Genomic DNA, 19,834 nt, shown 5'->3' on the forward strand with positions numbered 1-19,834 from the left:
TCCTGGTCTTCAGGTGCACTCTGAACTCACCCCGCCTGTGACCAAGCGTCTCTGTCTCTGGCACACAGCCCTGCCTGGAGTCTCTGAACCCCAAGATCCCTGCACTCTTCCAGGGGTGTCTCCCTGGATCTTGTGGGGTCCCCACACACACAGCAGTGGCCTGTGCCATGGATCATGATTTAAGGTAACCCCAAGTTCAGAGGTCACTCTTGGGCTCCGTCTCTGTAGTCAGCTTCCCTGCTTTAATACCTGTGAGCTCTCTGATGGCCCTGATCCTTCTGTGACCCTGCGGGAACCTCGAGCCACGCTGACGCCACGTGGGCTTCACCCTGGTTTAGCCTCTGGAGCGATGTCCCTCTGTGGAGCAGACTTTCAAAAGTTCTGATTTTGTGCTCTGATGCTCCACCACTTGCTCAGAGCTGCCCCCCGCCCCCCACCCCCACGGTCTATCTTCCTGTTGCTTTGGATTCACTTCTCCGCTGGTCCTACCTTTCAGAAAGTGGTCAATTTTTTGCTTCTAGAATTGCAGGTCTTCCTCTGTTCAATCTCCTGTTGAATTTGTAGGTGTTCAGAATGGTTTGATAAGCTATCTAGCTGATCTCCTGCTACCTGATGTCATCTCAGCCTGCTACTTCTCCACCATCTTGACCCCTCCCTTAAAATTTATTTTAATTTAAAATTTTTTTATTTCTTATAAAATATAATAATTTTAATAAATATAAATAATAAATAAATATAATAATTTTTAATATAATATATTTTTATTTTTTAAACTTTTTAAATTTAATTTAATTTTTATTTTCAGTGTTCCAAGAGTCATTGTTTATGCACCATACCCAGTGCTCCATGTAATAAGTGCCCTCCTTAATACCACCACCAGGCTCACCCAATCCCAAACTCCCTAACCTTCAAAACCCTGAATTTGTTTCTCAGTGTCCACAGTCTCTCAGGGTTTGTCTCCCCCTCCGATTTTTCCCAACTCACTTCTCTCCATCTCCCAATGTCCTCCATGTTATTCCTTATGCTCCACAAGTAAGTGAAACAATATGACATTGACTTTGTCTCTTGACTTATTTCACTAAGCATAATCTCCTCCAGTCCTGTCTGGTTTGATTAAAAAATGTTCGGTGTTCATTCCTTTTTGATGGAGGCATAACACTCCATTGTCTATATGGACCATATCTTCTTTATCCATCTGTTGAGGGGCATCTTGGCTCTTTCCACAGTTTGGCAACTGTGGCCATTGCTGCTATGAACATTGGGGTACAGATGGCCTTTCTTTTCACTACATCTGTATCTTTAGGGTAAATACCCAGTAGTGCAATTGTAGGGTCGTAGGGTAGCTCTATTTTTAATTTCTTAAGGAATCTCCACACTTTTTTCCAAACTTGCATTCCCACCAACAGTGTAAGAGGATTCCCCTTTCTCCACATCCTCTCCAACACTTGTTATTTAATATCTTGTTGATTTTGGCCATTCTAACTGGTATAAGGTAGTATCTCAGTGTGATTTTGATTTGAATCTCCCTGATGGCTAATGATGATGAACATTTTTTCATGTGTCTGGTTAACCATTTGTATGTCATTTTTGGAGCAGTGTCCATTCATGTCTTCTGCCCATTTTTTGATGTGATTATCTGTTTTGTGTGTGTTGATTTTGAAGAGTTCTTTATAGATCTTGGATATCAACCCTTTGTCTGTAGTGTCATTTGTGAATATCTTCTCCCATTCCATGGGTTTCCTTTTTGTTTTGTTGACTGTTTCCTTTGCTGTGCAGAAGCTTTTGATCTTGATGAAGTCCTGAAAGTTCATTTTCACTTCTGTTTCCTTTGCCTTTGGAGACATGTCTTGAAAGAAGTTGTTGTGGCTGCTGTCGAAGAGGTTACTCCCTATGTTCTCCTCTAGGATTTTGATAGATTCCTGCCTCACATTGAGGTCTTTTATCCATTTTGAGTTTTCTTTGTGTGTTGTGTAAAAGAATAATTGAGTTTCATTCTTCTATACATAGCTGTCCAGTTTTCCCAGCACCATTTATTGAAGAGGCTGTCTTTTTTTCCACTGTGTGTTTTTTCTGCTTTGTCGAAGATTATTTGACCATCGACTTATGGGTCTATATCTGGGCTCCCTATTCTGTTCCACTGGTTTATGTGTCTGTTTTTGTGCCAGTACCATGCTGTCTTGGTGATCACAGCTTTGTAGTAAAGCTTGAAATCAGGCAACGTGATATCCCCAGTTTTGTTTTTCTTTTTCAATATTTCCTTAGAAATTCGGAGTCTCTTTTGGTTCCATACAAATTTTAGGATTGTTTGTTCCAGCTCTTTGAAAAATACCAGTGGAATTTTGATTGGGATGGCATTGAACGTATAGATTGCTCTAGGCAGTATAGACATTTTAACAATGTTTATTCTTACGATCCATGAGCATGGAATGCTACTCCATCTTTTTGTGTCTTCTTCAATTTCTTTCATATGAGTGTTCTGTAGTTCCTCAAGTACAGATCCTTTATCTCTTTGGTTAGGTTTATTCCCAGGTATCTTATGGTTTTTGCTGCTATAGTAAATGGAATCAATTCTCTCATTTCTGTTTCTATATTTTCATTGTTAGTGTATAAGAAAGCAGCTGATTTCTGTAAATTGATTTTGTATCCTGCCACGTTACTGAATTGCTGTATGAGTTCCAGTAGTTTGGGGGTGGAGTCTTTTGGGTTTTCCATATAAAGTATCATGTCATCTGTGAAGAGAGAGAGAGTTTGACTTCTTCTTTGCCAATTTGAATATTTTTATTTCTTTTTGTTGTTTGATTGCTGTTGCAATCACTTCTGATACTATTTTGAACAACAGTGGTGAGTGTGGACATCCTTATTGTGTTCCTGATCTCAAAGGGAAGACTGTCAGCTTTTTCCCATTAAAGATGATATTCGCTGTGGGTTTTTTATAGATAGATTTTATGATGTTGAGGAATGTTCCCTCTATCCCTGTACTTTAAAGGGTTTTAATCAGGAACAGATGCTGTATCTTGTCAAATGCTTTTTCTCCATCAATTGAGAGGACCATGTGGTTCTCCTCTCTTCTCTTATTGATTTGTTCTATCACATTGATTGATTTGCATACATTGAACCACCTTTGCATCCCAGGGATAATCCTACCTGGTCATGGTGGATAATCTTTTTAATGTACTGTTGGATCCTATTAGCTAGGATCTTTTGTTGAGAATCTTAGCATCCATATTCATCAGGGACATTGGTCTGAAATTCTCCTTTTCGGTGGGTTTTTTGCCTGGTTGGGGGATCAGGGTAATGCTGCCTTCATAGAAAGAGTGTGGAAGTTCTCCTTTTGTTTCTATTTTTTGAAGCAGCTTCAGTGGAATAGGTATTATTTCTTTGAATGTTTGGTAGAATGCCCCAGGGAATCTGTCAGGTCCTGGGCTCTTATTTTTTGGGAGGTTTTTAATCATTACTTCAATCTCATCACTAGATATTGGTCTGTTCAGGTCGTTAATTTCTTCCTGATTCAGTTTTGGAAGTTTCCAGTTTCCAGGAATACATCCATTTCGTGTACATTGTTTAATTTATTGGCATACAGTTGTTGATAATAATTTCTGATGATTTTTTCTATTTCTTTGGTGTTGGTCATGATCTCTCCCTTTTCATTCATAATTCTATTAATTTGGGTCCTCTCTCTCTTCTTTTCGATTAGTATGGCCAGTGGTTTATCAATATTATTGATTCTTTCAAAAAAACAGTTTCTAGTTTTGTTGATGTGTTCAACTGTATCTCTAGTTTCTATCTCATAGATCTCTGCTCTCATCTTCATTATTTGCCTCCTTGTGCATGGGGTTGGCATAATTTGTTGTTGATTTTCCAGTACTTTAAGATATAAAGAGAGCTGGTGTATTCTGGATTTTTCAATTTTTTTGAGTGAGGCTTGGATGGCTATGTACTTCCCCCTGAGGACCACCTTTGCCATATCCCATAGGTTTTGTACCAATGTGTCTTCTTCTTATTGAATTGTTTAAGCTCTTCTTTGATTTCATGGTTGATCCAAACATTCTTAAGCAGGGTGGTCTTTAGCTTCCAAGTGTTTGAATTCCTTCCAAACTTTTTCTTATGGTTGGGTTCCAGTTTCAAAGCATTGTGGTCTGAGAAATATGCAGGGAATAATCTCAATCTTTTGGTATCAGTTGAGCCCTGATTTTTGACCCCGTATGTGGTCTATTCTAGAGAAATTTCCATGTGTGTTCGAGAAGAATGAGTATTCTGTTGTTTTAGGGTGGAATGTTCTGTATGTCTGTGAGGTCCATCTGGTCCAATGTGTCATTCAATGGTCTTGTTTCTTCATTGGTTTTCTGCTTGGATGATCTGTCTATTACTGAGACTGTCATGTTAATATCTATTGCTATTAATGTATTCATATCAATATGACTCTTTATCATGATTAACATTTGTCTTATATAGTTGGCTGCTCCTGTATTGGGGGCATAAATATTTACAATTGTTAGACCTTCTGGGTGGATAGACTCTTTAAGAATGATGTAGTGTCCTTCTTTATCTCTGACTACAGTCTTTAGTTTAAAATCTAATTTACCTGATATGAGATTACTACCCCAGCTTTCTTTTGAGGTCCATTGGCATGAAAGATGCTTCTCCATCCCTTTACTTTAAGTCTGGATGTATCTTTAGGTTCCAACTATTCTCTTGTAGACAGCATATGGATGGGTCCTATTGTTTTATCTAATCTGTGAGCCTGCACCATTTTATGGGAGCATTTAGGCCATTCACATTGAAAGTGATTATTAAAAGATTTGTTTTTATTGACATCATGTTGCCTGTGAAGTCCTTGTTTCTATAGATTGTCTCTGTAAATTTCTGTCCTATGTCACTCTTGGGTTCTTTCTTCTTTTATAGAACCCCCTTTAATATTTCTTGCAGTGCTAGCTTGGTGGTCAAATACTCTTTAAACCTTGCCCATCTTGGAAGCTCTTTATCTCTCCATCCATTTTGAATGTCAACCTTGCTGGATAAAGTATTCTTGGCTGCATATTCTTCTCATTTAGTGGCCTGAATATGTCTTGCCAACCCTTTCTGGCTTTCCAGGTTTCTGTAGACAGGTCTGATGTTATTCTGATGGTCATTCCTCTGTACATAAGGAGTCTGTTCCCCCTTGCTGCCCTCAGAAGCTCTTGTCTAAAATTATGATTTGTCAGTCTCACAATCAAGTGCCTCGAGGTCTTTTGAGATTTGTTGATCTTGGGGGGTTTCTTTCTACCTCTAGGACATGAATGCTGGTTCCAATTCCCAGATTGGGAAAATTTTCATCCAGAATTTTTTCAACTATATCTTCTAGTCTTCTCTCTTTCTCCACCCCTCAGGGATCTGAATAATTCTGATGTTGGAACATTTCATGGCATCATTTATTTCCCTAATTCTATTCTCATGGCTGTTAAGCTATTTCTTCCATGCCTCCTCTTGATCCTTTTTCTTTATCAGTTTGTCCTCTAGATCACTAATTCTATCTTCTGCATCAGTTATCCTAGCTGTTAGAGAATTTAGATTAGATTGGATCTTATTGTTAGCATTTTTAACTTCTTTCCAGGTGGCTTTCACTTCTGCCCTTAGAGTTTCTAGGTTGTCACTAATCGTTTTCTCCAACCTACCCATTGCCTGGATAATTGTTACCCTGAATTCCCTTTCCAACATACTGTTTATGTCCGTATCCAATAATTTTGATGGAGAGGGTACAGTCTCTGGATTTTTTTTCTGTTGGTGTTCCCCCTCCTAGTAATTGTGGTAAGAGGTGTTTGAGGGGATGTATAGCTGAATATATCAACCACATTCCAGGCAAGATGCACCCTGGAAGGCTTCAGAGCAATTGGAAGTCAGCACCAAAAAGAAAAATGAAAAAAGAGAAAGAGGAAAAAAAGAAGACCCAACCAGAACGAGCTCCCAAATGTAAGATTTATAAGGTATATGAACAAAAATGGACAAACAAAAAGACGGACAAAAGTAAATGACAAGAAAAAAAAATAGCCAAAATGAACCCCAGGGATAAGATAAATATAATACCAGAACAAAAAAACCAAATACACAGAAACACTGACAGAGGAAAGATGAGAGGGTGGTTATAAATCCTTGATGTGGGAGAGGAAGTTTATTTTGATTCTTCCTGGGTTATCTTGATATCTTTGTTAAAGGACTCAACTTTCCAGAGATAAAGGGAGATTAAAACTGGTTTTAATCTTAAGGGGTAGTATTGATTAGGGAAAGAGGATTACCTTGAAGCTTATATCTATATGTATATTAAAAAAATAGAAAAGAAAAAGGAAAACAGGTATATGTATGAAAAAAGTTCAAGTTAAAAGGTTATTATGGAATATGTTGTATTAAACCTCTAGTTGTAATGGTAAGTAGGTTAAAAAATTAAAAAAGAACAAGAATAGTGAGAACAAATTAAAAATGAAAGTTGTATCTATGAAATATACAGGTTTTAGGGCAATACCAGGAGCTTAATATCTTCTTTTCTCCTGATATTGGGGTTTTACAGTTTTGTGGGGATTCTGTGGTGGTTGTCCTCTTGTTCTTTTGGTTTGCTTTTTGGGGGAGGGGACTACCATGTTGTTTTTCATTCAGTCTTGATTGGGTTGAGTCCTCCTGCCCACCCTATCAAGAGGCTGGGCACTGTGGAAACCAGTTTTTCAGGCTTTTGTTCTCTAGAGGTTTTTGTTATTTGGCAGCTGTTTGCAGCTTTTTAGAGGTTTAGTGGAAAGCATACTGCACCCAGACCTCCACCTCAGAGAGAAACCTCAGTCTGCTTCCCTCTGTACCATTGCTCAGCAATGAACTCTGTAAATTCTGCTGAACTATGCAACCTCCCACAGGCAGTGCATGCCCCCAGACACCATCTCAGGGGTCGTCCAAAGTGCTCACTTGTTTCTGCACCTCCTAGCAACGAAAGCCATGAGTGATATTGGTCCAGTGAGCCCGCTTCCGGTGGCTGCCTTTGCCAGGACTGCTGTCTGGGGTCCAGACCTCACGGTTGCACAGGTCACCCCTGAGCAATCCCGACCAGAGATTGTGCTGAGTTCCTTCAGGCACAGCCTAGGAGCATCCAGACCCTCCACTGGTCCTAGAGACCGCTAGCTAGCACCCATGCAGAGTTCTTTCAGGTGCAGGCAGGGAGTGTGGTTCAGACCCTATTCGGTACAGTGCTCACACAACACAAAAGGCTGTAGCTCAGCAACTTCTTTCAAGATATGTCTCCAAAGGCAAAGGAAACAAAAGCGAAAATAAACTTTTGGGACTTCATCAAAATCAAAAGCTTCTGCACAGCAAAGGAAACAGTCAACAAAACAAAGAGGCAACCCATGGAATGGGAGAAGATATTTGTAAATGACAGTACAGACAAAAGGTTGATATCCAGGATCTACAAAGAACTCCTCAAACTCAACACACACAAAACAGACAAGCATATCAAAAAATGGGCAGAAGATATGAACAGACACTTCTCCAATGAAGACATACAAATGGCTATCAGACACATGAAAAAGTGTTCATCATCACTAGCCCTCAGGGAGATTCAAATTAAAACCACATTGAGATATCACCTTACACCAGTTAGAATGGAGTATTCTGGTAGATATTTAGCTCACATTAGGGGACCAACTGAATCAGGGTCTTCTACTTCTCTGCCATCTTGCCTATTACCAATATTTCCTTCAAAAAATGTTTTAATTTTTAGATAAGCTCTATTCCCAATATGGGGCTTGAACTCACAACCCTGAGACCAAGAGCTACATGCTTTACTGAGAGCCAGCCAGGTGCCCCTGGCAATCTTTCCTAAAAAGGGTTATATGGTAAATATTTTAATCTTTGCAGGCCATACAGTTTCTGTGACTAGGTACAAAAATCTACTATTATAGTGTGAAAGCAGCCTTAGACAATATGTAAACTAATGGGTGGCTATGTTTCAATAAAGCTTTATTTACAAAAATGGGTGGTGAGTTGAATTTGGTCCATCCACCACAGTTTGCTGACTTCTGCTTTAAATGATAGTCCATGGACCAAAAGATTTAATTTATCTTATTATTATTTAATAATATCTTAAAGTAATCAAAATGCACAGTTTTTAAATAAAATTAAATTTAATTCTCCTTTTGTATCAGCACTAAAGAGATAATTACTTATTTCATGGTATATTTACTTTTCATTTTTTAAATATGTACATTTTTAATACATAGCTGGGACAATTCTTTTGGACATAGAAGGGACAGAGTTTGTGTGGTGTGTGTGTGTGTGTGTGTGTGTGTGTGTGTAACTATGACTTTGTATTCTAATATTGTACAGATGCTTACAGGCTGTTAAGAGAGTCATTTGTTGTGCTTTGGCAGCACATATACTAAAAAAAAAAAAAGAGAGAGAGAGAGACAGTCATTTGTTAGTAAGTTCGATATGTTATAAATACAAAAACTATTTACAGATGAGTTTAGTTTATATTAATTAAACTTGGAAAGTGCTGGGTCTCAAAACACTTTTTGTAATCAGTTGTTCATTTAGTTTTCTCTTGCAAGTATTACATTTCAGTGACAAACCATGGGAGTCTGAACCTGCCCAGAACAATTTGATTTTTTGCATCTATGAAGCTTCTCAAACCTCCTGTGGTTTAGTTGGCACATCTCAAATATAAAAGAATTTAAGTATTGATCTAAGCTATTAAAATACATCATAGTTGCATTCTTTTATAGCAACTACTCTGCACCATTTCAACCTAATAAATTTGTAAGTCTATCTCTTTCATACAACTTGGCCTACTGCTTTGCTCAGAGTAACTATTAACTCATATAAGCATGTAATGAAGAGAAACACAGTATAGTACATAGCAAGGAGTGTACGTACGGAGATTTTTCCCAGGAGAACAACCAGTAATTGAAAGTACTAAATTGCCCGAATTATCATCCCCTCCCTTTTCAAGCTACTCATGGGTCCTACCTATATTGCATCAAGATGTTGCCACTAATTCCGTTTTAGAATAATATCAAGATAATGTCCTGGCCATTTATGTTGTTTCCATGTAATGGTGCCAAATTCTCTCTGCCATGCTCTCAGGAAATAAAATTATCAAACTAGTTTTCTTTAATTCATTGAGATTATCATACTGAACATTCTTTTTCTTTTAATGTCCCTTTGTGGCACAAGAAGTTTCTGCAGTGACCTGGTGATTTAGTCATGGTGCTACATTTGGAATCTTTATAATGCAACCAGGAAAGGTCAGGGTGCTTGCTTTCCACAGTAAGATTATTTACTCATTAAAAATTAAAATACATTTTTCATTTCAGGTGGTGGGCTGGATGTTATTATTACCCATATGTCCAATTCAGCAGTACAGAACTAAAACAGCCTTGCTGGGTAACATTTCTGAGGTCATCTGTGTTGGACTCTTTCATACTTTCACTACTATTAAATCCTAATTTGTTAGCATCAAAAGTATTGAAAACTTACAGATATCAATATGCAAAGATAATGAAAATACTTAGATTTGTGCTAGAGAAGGAAAGATGTTTTTTCATTTGGTTTTCCTTTTATTCAATAAACATTTACTTGGCATTAGCTATATACTAAGAATAGTGTGGGCCCTGGGGTTGTGAACATGAATAAAACATAGTCACTTTCCCTGAGGAGGTCATAATGTAGTATGGAATAGACATATGAACAAACAGTTACAATATTATAAGATACTCATAATAAAAGTACAAAGTGTTGTGAGAAGACTGAAGGAAAAATTGAAGAGTGGCTGAGAGAATATTTCCTCACTTAATGCATGCTGTGTGATAATGAGACAATAATGAATGGAACAATATATTTTAAATGCTGGAAATGAGCATCTAGAAAATGAAAATAAAATAAAAACACCATTTTCAATAACCTTAAAGAAAGGTGTGAAAGAATTATACAGAGAAAATATGTAGCAAATGTAAAATACCTTTCTTTGTAATTTATTAATTTCTTTCAAATAGAATTGCTTATTTAAAGCAAAAATAATAGCAATCTTTTATGGGGTTTATGAAATATGTATAAATGAAATATATGACAATAATTGTTCAAGGGACCGGAGGAGAAAATTGAAATATACTATTATAAGTTTCTTAAACTGTATGTGAAATAGAATAATATTATTTGAAGCTAGATGACTTAAAAATGCAGGTTATAAACTCTAAACCACCCACTAAAAAAAGTATAACTAGTAAGCTTTTATTTATTTAAAGACTTTATTTATATATTTGACAGACATAGATCACAAGTAGGCAGAGAGGCAGGCGAAGAGAGAGGGTATAGGGCTCAATCCTGGGCCCTGAGCCGAAGGCAGAGCTTAACCCACTGAGCCACCCACATGCCCTACTAGTAAGCTTTTAGACAAAATATAATGGACAAGAAAAAGATAATTCTTCCCAAAAAAGACTGAGAAGGAGGAAAAATAGAATAAAGAATACAGGGGTAAAATACTAAACAAGGAGTAGAGTGGTATGCTTGATCTCAGCAATATCCATATTTACTTTAAATGTGAATGGACTAAATACATCTATTAAATGACAAAGATTATCAGCATCTCTTCACTTCTTTTCAACATTGTACTGGAGTAAGCAATTACTAAGTAATTGGAGTAAGCAAGGGAAAACAGATTAGAGAGGAAAAAGGAAAAACTATCTTCACTTGCAGACTTTTCTGTGTATAAGGAAAATCCTAAACAACCTATAAAATATTTACTGGATTTAATAAATGAATTTAGCAGTATGATAGAATGCAAGGTTACTTACAAAAGTTAACATTATTTTTAAAAATAAGTAATTAGGAAAAGGAAATTAAAAATATACCATTTACATTAGCATAAAACTATAAATGCTAAAGCATAAACAAAGAGAAACATACAAGGTTTTTACACTGCAAATGATAAAACATTCCTGAGATAAATTAGAACTAAAATAAATGGAAAAAATATAATAATTATGGATAAAAACACCGAATATTGTTAAGATATCTTCTCAATCAAATTCCAGAAGTTAAAAAAAATTTTTGTTTGAAATGTCAGGCTGATTTTAAAGTTCATGTGGAAAGGCAAAGACCTAAAAGGGTCTCCCAAATAAAAAGAAGAAAAAAATTTGGAGGACTTACCTAATTTGAAGAACTTATAAAGCTCAGTTAACGAAATGGAATGATACTGGAGTACTACATTACAGAAAGTCTAGAAGACCAAAAGTTCCAGAATTTCTCAATTTGGTAGTTTAATGTTATCATCAAACACAGTTTCTTCTATCTTCCTGCTTTATCCCTTGGCATTTCTCTTCAAGATCATTTCCCATTAATGGTTATTATGAATGTTTTGGTTCCAGGCATTTGTGCCTACAAAGCAATGCTCAGCAAAAGAATAAACAACCACTAGTTCTTTGTGTCACTTGAATTTTTGTCTATTATAAAATATTTGACATATCAAATAGTATTTCATATATGTAGGCTTTAAAAAGTAATAATGAAACAAACATGCAAATTGAAGAAGTAGACATGAATCCTTGAACTTTATCACTCACATTAATAGCAGTAGATACAATATCAACATTCATTTCAATTTCTTAGGTCCCAACCCCACAGGATGATTCAAACAAAGTCAGGTGACTACTGCATATACAGTGGGTTACATTATAGAAGAGGAACTGGAAGCGTAAGGAACCCAAATCCTTATAATTGGCAGTTAGCGTAGCTTGCCCCAGAGGGACAAGGTTTGAGTAATCAAACCTGCCCTTTTCTCCACAGGGAGATACTATCTCTCTCTTCCAAGACTGCTGTATAATTATCCTTGAGAAGATAGTCTGGAATAAAAACAGTCAATGCTTCTGTTTTCAAGACATGCAGAAATGTGAAAGACCTGATTAAAGAATTGTCTTTCAACAGAGGTGTGTTTCCTCCCCACTCTCTGTCCTGCATATTTATGATGCATGCTTCAGCATAATTTAATGCATAGGTTCTTCTTTCCCCAAACATCTGAAATGTATACTTAAACATAATTAGGCTTCCATGTATATATGTGTTTATTTTGGGTTCTTTATTAATTTATAAGCCTATCTTTGCATCAGTCCCACATACATTTACTTTAGCTTTCTACCTTTTTAACCTCCACAAACATCTACTTTGTTCTTCTTCGGGAATGTCTTATATGTTCTTGCCCTTTCATTCTTTCTTAAATTTAAAAAATCTGCCATATTCCTATATATTTTTTCTTGCAGTGCAGACCTTCCTTCTGAAATTGTAATGCTAGCTCTGCTATAGTTTGTTTAAAACTTCCTCTGTTGAACAAACTGAGAGTTGCTGGAGGGAGGTGGATGGGGGGGATGGGCTAGCTGGGTGTTGGGCATTAAGGCGGGCACTTGTTGGGATGAGCACTGGGTGTTATATGTAAGTGATGAATCACTAAATTCTACTCCTGAAACCAATACTACACTAGATGTTAACTAACTTGATTTTAAATAATAATAACAAAAAAAAAGCTGCAACCGCTGTGACTATACCTCATCAAATAAAACAAACAAATAAACTTCCTCTACTAAGCTCAGTGTGGGTGTCTTCAATGTGACTTCCCAGCATAGATAGGTTCTAAGCTTTCTTTCCTGAACTCTACACTCTACTCTTTATAAAGTTCTCATCTTCAGATACCAGTAGATTGCTGGGGGCCAAGTGGCAGCTTTAGCTCATTTACTTCTCTGCACGAAATCTTTCACATTGTTTTCAACCTCTTAGAATTTTTCCCCTTTCTTTCTTTCTTTCTTTCTTTCTTTCTTTCTTTCTTTCTTTCTTTCTTTCTTTTGGCAGTTTAGTTATGCATTAAAAATATATTTTGTATATTTCATCTAACTTTTTTAGGAGCTTACACTGAAAGTGGTTTTCAGGATACCTAACAATTCCTCTTGTCAGACACAGAAGTCTTGTGTCAGTGTGGTTTTAAAATTGTTTAACTCACAGAATTGTGTCTTGCACACAATAAACATTCAGTAAAGTGTGCCTAATTGAACTGAAAAAGGTTTCAGTTGGTTTTCTCTGATGCTGCTTCATCATACTCAGATGACTTAATACCTAATTTGGTATTACCATCATTACATGATTTTATTCTCTCCTTAAAAAATATTGATTTTATCCTCTCCTTTGCAAAATTAAAAAATATTTCAAAAATAATATAATGGAAGTCTTTGTTCTTAACTACCAAGACTAAATTGATGTTTACATAGTGCCCATCCTTTTCAGTCCTGGTTTTATGATTGTATAACAAAACAATGTACATAATTTTGTATATTTAAAAATTTTTATAATAATAATACAGTGATCTTCATACCCCTTTGGAACTTGCTTTTTCTGCAGTAAACATCATGTTTGAAAAATTTATCTATGCTGATACATTAAGCTCAAATTCAATTATTCCACATCCTGTATATAATTCTATTATCCATTATAGTTTATTTAAAAGTCCCTTTATTCTATGATAAAATTCTTACATATATGCTCTTGAGCATGTGTTTGGGATTTTTAAAGTTAGATGCCTGAAACAGAAAGTGCTATATAATAGGATGTTCTAAATTTTAACTTATTAAGTATATATCCAGTTCCTTATATCTAATCTTTATGATTGTGGTGGTATTAATCATTATAAAAATAAGATATTCTACCTTATTTTATCATTTAGTGTTTATAATTTATGAAAGGTACCTAGCACTAGTCAGGATACAGATTATGCTAAATATATGTAATGCATGACACCTTGTGTTTAATTCAAATTACATTAAAGTTTATACTATTAATGAACAATTAGGTGATTTGGAAATTCATGCCCCCCCCTTTTTCTATAGGTATTTATGAGCCTCCATTTATTGTACTACTGCAGTGAACCAACCTTGGATGTGAAAATTGCCTTTTGTCAGGTGTGTGTTCCTTACAGGTAAAACAAGGTACAGTATATTCCCTTGTATTTCCATTTGCCATTTTAGCTTGCATATGTGCCACATCAAATTAGTGCTTATGCAGCATTAAAAATAACTTGGGAATTAGAAGTGGATAGTTACATGTTTTTTTCTTTCTCAGTTCACTTAAGAGAGAATGAGAATGAAAATAATTCTTTTTAACGGTTATAAATTAATCACTGGCTAAAGTGATTTCTTACTAGATTTTATTTATAATTAATGACAGTAATGTCTTTTCTAATACTTGAAATATGGCTTGAATCATCAAAATAGTGAAAGTCTGTATTATTATTTTTCATTGTAAGAACTGATGAGCCCTCTGTAGCAGATTTCCAATGCCCACAGATAATAACATCCCAGGTATTATCAGTTGAGTAAAAGGGTAAACAGGAAGAACAGTGAATAAAGGTATAGAAGGTAGTATGCATGGAGCAGAAAAGAGTCTGCTCTCCTGTATTCATACATATTCCATTCTTAAGAAAGAGGCTACTTGGGGTATTTATTCCTACTACAGGTGTTTTTAGGGTAATCTTAACTTTAATCTGTTTTTATGGTATTAATTAGTAGTGTTTCCTTTTACTCTCAGGATTATTCTTTGGATAATAAATTATAGTAACTTTATTCATGATCCAAGCAAAAAGCAATTCAGTTTTTCTGTACTGATTTTCATTGTTATCCTCTCATTGAGCGGTGCTGTAAACAGGGAGTGACATGCATCCTTTGAAACAAGGTCTAAAAAATAACTCTGCACCTTCTATTACTTTAAAACAATCTTTTCTCTTTCTGAAAGTAATATGTGCTTGTTACAGAAAGTGTGAAAAAAGTATAAAGGGAAACAAACATTGGCAAATCTATTCCCTCTTAGCGTAAGTAGAATCTCTATAGGCAAGTAAAATGTGTTACAGGCTATGAATAGGATTTACTGATCTGATCTGCCTCAACTCCTTGACCTCTAAATGTCATAGTGCTAGAAGCCTCAGGCATTTAGATAATTTCTCTTCTGTAATAAGAATTCTGGAACCGGACAGCCTTGGTTAGAAACTCTATCATTTATAGCCATTTACTTATGACCTTGGGCAAGTTATTTAACCACTCTGTGTTTTAGTTTCTAAATTTGTAAAAAGAGGGAAAGAAAAGTATTACCTTCTAGGTTATGAGAATTAAATGAGTTAATACTTGCAGACCAATGAGAACAGTGCTGGAATATGTTTATTAAATAGCTGAATAGATTTTAAATAAATTTACCTTCATTCTTCTGGTGCCCCAATAGAGTCCCTGTTTTAAGTATTATCAGTATCTTGACTACTTCCATAGTTTTCTCTCCAACCCAAATCTCTCCCAGAACTGAACCATGCCCAACTATTTGTTCTGTGTCTTTGCTTAGATGTTAATAGGCAAATCAAATTCTGCATACACCAAACCAAATTCCTGATCTTTCCTCCATAATTACTCTGTTCTAATTCAGTAAATGCTAAATTCACCTTTCCCAGTTGCTTAGAACAAAATCTTTGGAATCATCTTTGGGGCAGCACTTCACATTCAATTTGTCAGGAAATACTATTGTTTATACATTCAAAACATATCTGAAATCTTGCCATTTCCCAACATTCTCTCCACTACCACTTTGATCCAATTTACTTAACCTCTTGCCTGGATTATCACCAGAGTTTCCACATTTGCTCATTCCCAAATGCTTTACTCTCAAACATCAAGAAGAATAATATTTTGAAAAGTATAAGTGAGATCATGTCACTCCTTGGCTATAACCGAAGCAAAACAGAAAAACCTTTCGATGTCTTCCATTTCACTTACAGTAAAAATCAAAATTCCTGAAATAAATATGCTAGCCTTTACCGCTTAGCCACCTAGAGGCCCCCTACCTGAAATGCTCTTCCTTTGTTGTCCTCTTTGCCTACTCCACCACTGTCAGGGCTTTCTTCAAATGTAATTTTTTAAGGGAATCTTTCTTGACTAGCCTATTTAAAATTGCCCCTTCCAGCCTACACTGCCTGCCCAACTTCCCAACCTTTCTTTTTTTTCCCCCTCCATAACACTTTTTGGTAGCTGATATACCATATATGTGACTGGTATGTTGCTTCTCTCTCTCTACTCCAATGCATTTTTCACATGCGCAGGCACCAGCTCACACAGGCTCACAAGAGTTGATTGTGCACCTCTCTCCCCAACTGAAAAGTTCAGTGATGTGAGGTTGGTAGATGGAAATCTGTTATTATAAGAGCGTGTATATTATGTAAATAAACAATTACTGTGGTAAGTCTCCTCCCTCCAAATGTTGAACATTTGCCCAGCACATTGTTGGAATTTTGCACGTGGCATGGTGTAGACTATCACTGGATGTTTACCTAATGAATCAATGAAGGTATATGTGTGATTTAGGTAATCAGTTACACCTGTGACTGTGGTTTGGTTGAAAGGAGCAGGACTGAATTTCTGGGTAAACTCTCTGGGCCCTACCACTTGCAAGCAATGTGACTGTGTGCTATTTCATTAGCTGCCACAAGCCTATCCATTTACTGAGGGCATTAATACTTAAAAACAAAACACAACGAAACAAAAAACTAATTCATGTTTTATATACCTCAAGTTTAAATCTGAACTTCAAAAATTATCAACAAAAAGTTCTTAAAACTTATGCTATATTTTTAATCCAGAGTCTTTTTGTAGGTTGGTTATTTTTTAAAATCAGCTCCCAACATTTGGGTACAGATGCCGAACGTCTATTTCTAGAAAGGCTTCTTTGAAAGCAAGGAAATAAAGAGAAGTGAAGCATGAACTTTATTAGTAACTGATTTTTTTTTTTTTTTTTTTTGCTTACTATGAGCTTTGGTATCTAGATACATGCAAATTCAATAACTTAAAAAAATCTAAAAATATTACAGTAAGCAGAGTGTTGTTGGTCATGACTAAGAGCATTTTATATACTTTCTATGTAAAATTTTTATTTGATAATGTTTATTTATTTATTTTCTCTTCTGTAGCTCTGTGCCTGATTTACTGTTCTAGCAATTTAGAGAAAAGAATGTATTCATTTTTGGAGGCAGAAATTTCTACTGGGTTTCACTTTCAAGCTATGTTTTTCAGAAACTTCTTATTTCATGAGACATCTCGCATGTTCTTGGTATGCTATAGTGTTTACCCTGATGACCAGCAGAGTTAGGTTGCTCCCAGCTTCTTGCCAGACAGACAATGCACAAAGATATATGATCAAGTATACTCAGATTCCAACTCTCTTGAGTCTTAATCTATGGCTTTTTATATTATGTCATATTTCTAATTTTTTCAGTTCTTATCAATAAAAAGTTATAGAAAATATAGAGAACAAACTTTCACAGGTAGTTTTTTATCAAAAGGAAATATGTGTATTATTTGTAATGGTGTTGACCTTATTTTTTAGTTGAATTACTTGAAGAACACAGGAGTCATTGAATTTTTTTGCTACTCCTATTAAATTTTTAAAAAATATTCCAATAGGCAGATTGACAAGGAAGAGGTCTCTCATTATATTCTGGGGAGAAATTTGTCTTTGTAATATTAGACAGTAAAGGAATAATCTTTAGTTTGGACTCATATGAATCTTTTACAAAAATATAAACTGACAGGGAATTGAAAAGTGCACACACTCTCTCAGTCCCCCTGAGAAACAGGTGAGCCTTCTTAGCTTTCTTTTCTCAGTTGAACAGATAATTGCAGAGCTGTTTAATTTCACTTTCCCACATTGAAAAAAAAATCTCTTTAAAAGGCTACTTTTGGAACTCTGTGGTACTGAACAGATGAGTCAAGATTTTAGCCAAGGAATACATACACACAGAAATGCTTGTTAGAAACCCCATGCATGTCCATGGGTACACATACAGCATTTATCGCATCCTGACATGCATTACCATTAGGTGTGCAGGTTGTGTTTTTCCCTCTCCATGGGGACTGACTACCTCAGGGGCAGGGCCAGGACATCCTCATCTTTGATTTCCAAGTCCAGAAATCTACCTTAATTCCATTAATGTGCAATGAATACCTTTTGAATAAAAGAGGGTAAATAAAAATTTAATAGAGAAACACCACTTCCCTAGTAGACATTTGTTTCTTTGCTTTTCAAAATCAAGTCAATTTCTCAACATCTTAACATTTTATAAGTGTACATTAATGGACTTAATTGTATTTTGGTTATTTTGCTATTACAAATCAGTGTTAACCTAACAATTATCTAAACATTATTAACTTGTTGTCCTTTCTAAATGTTTATTGATGTTTGAGTTGGTTATGAATAATTTAAAATGATTTCTTAATTTCTGATTTTTCACAGAGGGCCCAAATCAATGAATCAAGAATTATAAATATAAGTAGAACTAAAAATAAAGAGATTGAGCCCATTGAGGTTCTTTTTGGCTATGAAACAGAAACTCTTTCTGCATCCATACATTTTCTATAAAAGGAGATAGCTATGTGTTGACAGATTGATTCCACCACTTATGTATTCAATACATCTTTACTAAGTACCTATAATATAAAGCTGCATCTTGTAAAAACTAGGGATACAAAGAACACAGTGTCTAAAGCATGACAGAGAGTGGCTGAGCTTCTAATCTTGAGAACCTATTCCTCTTTGAGTTAAAGAACGCAGCAACAGCTATGTGTTAAACAATGAGTTGGAATAGTTACCAAAGAAGAGTTTATTTTACCTCATTTAATCTTCACATCACTATTATCAAAGGCATAATCCAATTATGTTTTATTCTGGAGTGGAAATCTCAACTATTTTACTAGAAGGTCTTATCCTGGTCTCGTTATGAACTTTTTGAAATTTACTGGTGTACAGTGTTTTAACAGAAGCAAGTAGCAGTAAAATATAATGAGAACTTACACACTATGATTAAATGCAGAAAAGCCCAAGATCTATTGGAACCCAGTAGGAAAAAAAAAAAAAAAACACTCTTATATGAATTCCAAAGCATGTTTGTGATATATAAAGTCTAAAATATTACTGAGATATGACAAAAATAGTCTTATTTTGAAGTTATTGTCAAATCATTCTTCAGTGTCTTTAGAGTTCTTACTATTTTTTAGTTTAACCGTTATGCGGTAAGATAGCTAAGACTGACCATGTTGAATTTTTTCCTAGTCAAGATAGTGTTCTTTTTAAAATAGACATAAAACATTACAGATGACTTGCTTAGTTGATTGAATTTGATTTTATTACTCAAATGTTTGGACAACAAAGCGCTATGTGTATACATGGAATAATTTCCTTAGCCACTGATGATGGCTGTTCTAAATAGATGAAAACTTACTCTTAGAACAAATTTGCCGATCACTTCTGATTTATTATTTTTTAGTGTTCTGATGTTTTCCTCTTTTGATCTTTAGAAATTTCAGGATTTTAGCAAATATTTTATGGGCTGTATTCACTTTTTAGAGGTTTTTATAGACTTGGAAATAAATAAACCAGGGAACTCCTAAAGATAGGTATTCTAGAATGCCCATAGAATGGTTTAGTTTTAAGTGATACGTTCAGATCACAGTACCTAGGACCTTTAAAATACATGATGCCAGGGTTAGATGGTTTAAAAAATATTTTCTTTGCTTTTAAAACATACTGAATTTAACGTAACTTGATTTGCTCAACTTTATCTCATTTGATGGGTCTATGGGTTTCTGCTTCAAAGACAATGAAACAATCTGGTCAAAATTTTTAAACTAAAAATTGGATGGCTATCTTAGATGGGAAGACGTTTATACCAACATTAGAGGAAAAGAGCAACAAAGGAAAATATATTCTGACGAGGCAAGGCAAAGGAAAACCTGTGTAATGTAACAGGGAAACTGAAGACCAC

The 19,834-nt window shown here is 35.4% G+C and overlaps 1 protein-coding gene across 17 annotated transcripts in view; it reads left to right on the top strand.

Moving 5' to 3' along the window:
- MAPK10 (mitogen-activated protein kinase 10) overlaps positions 1-19,834 on the top strand; it is a 588,472-nt gene that overhangs the window by 422,109 nt on the left and 146,529 nt on the right. For 15 of the 17 annotated variants that reach the window (XR_006606562.1, XM_045079393.1, XM_004756141.3 and 12 more), the window contains one exon: positions 13,875-13,946. The exons of 1 other annotated variant lie outside the window; for it this stretch is intronic. Coding sequence is in view for 14 of the 16 variants with exons in the window: in XM_045079391.1 (XP_044935326.1) it covers positions 13,875-13,946 (72 nt within the window). In the remaining 2 variants the exon portion in view is untranslated. Of the gene's footprint in view, positions 1-13,874; positions 13,974-19,834 lie in introns of all 17 variants that reach the window. One more of the 17 variants, XM_004756145.3, reaches the window with a different exon arrangement.

Source organism: Mustela putorius, unplaced genomic scaffold (assembly GCF_011764305.1).
Source record: "Mustela putorius furo isolate JIRA1106 unplaced genomic scaffold, ASM1176430v1.1 tig00000382_pilon_pilon_pilon, whole genome shotgun sequence".
Taxonomy (NCBI): Eukaryota; Metazoa; Chordata; class Mammalia; order Carnivora; family Mustelidae; genus Mustela; species Mustela putorius.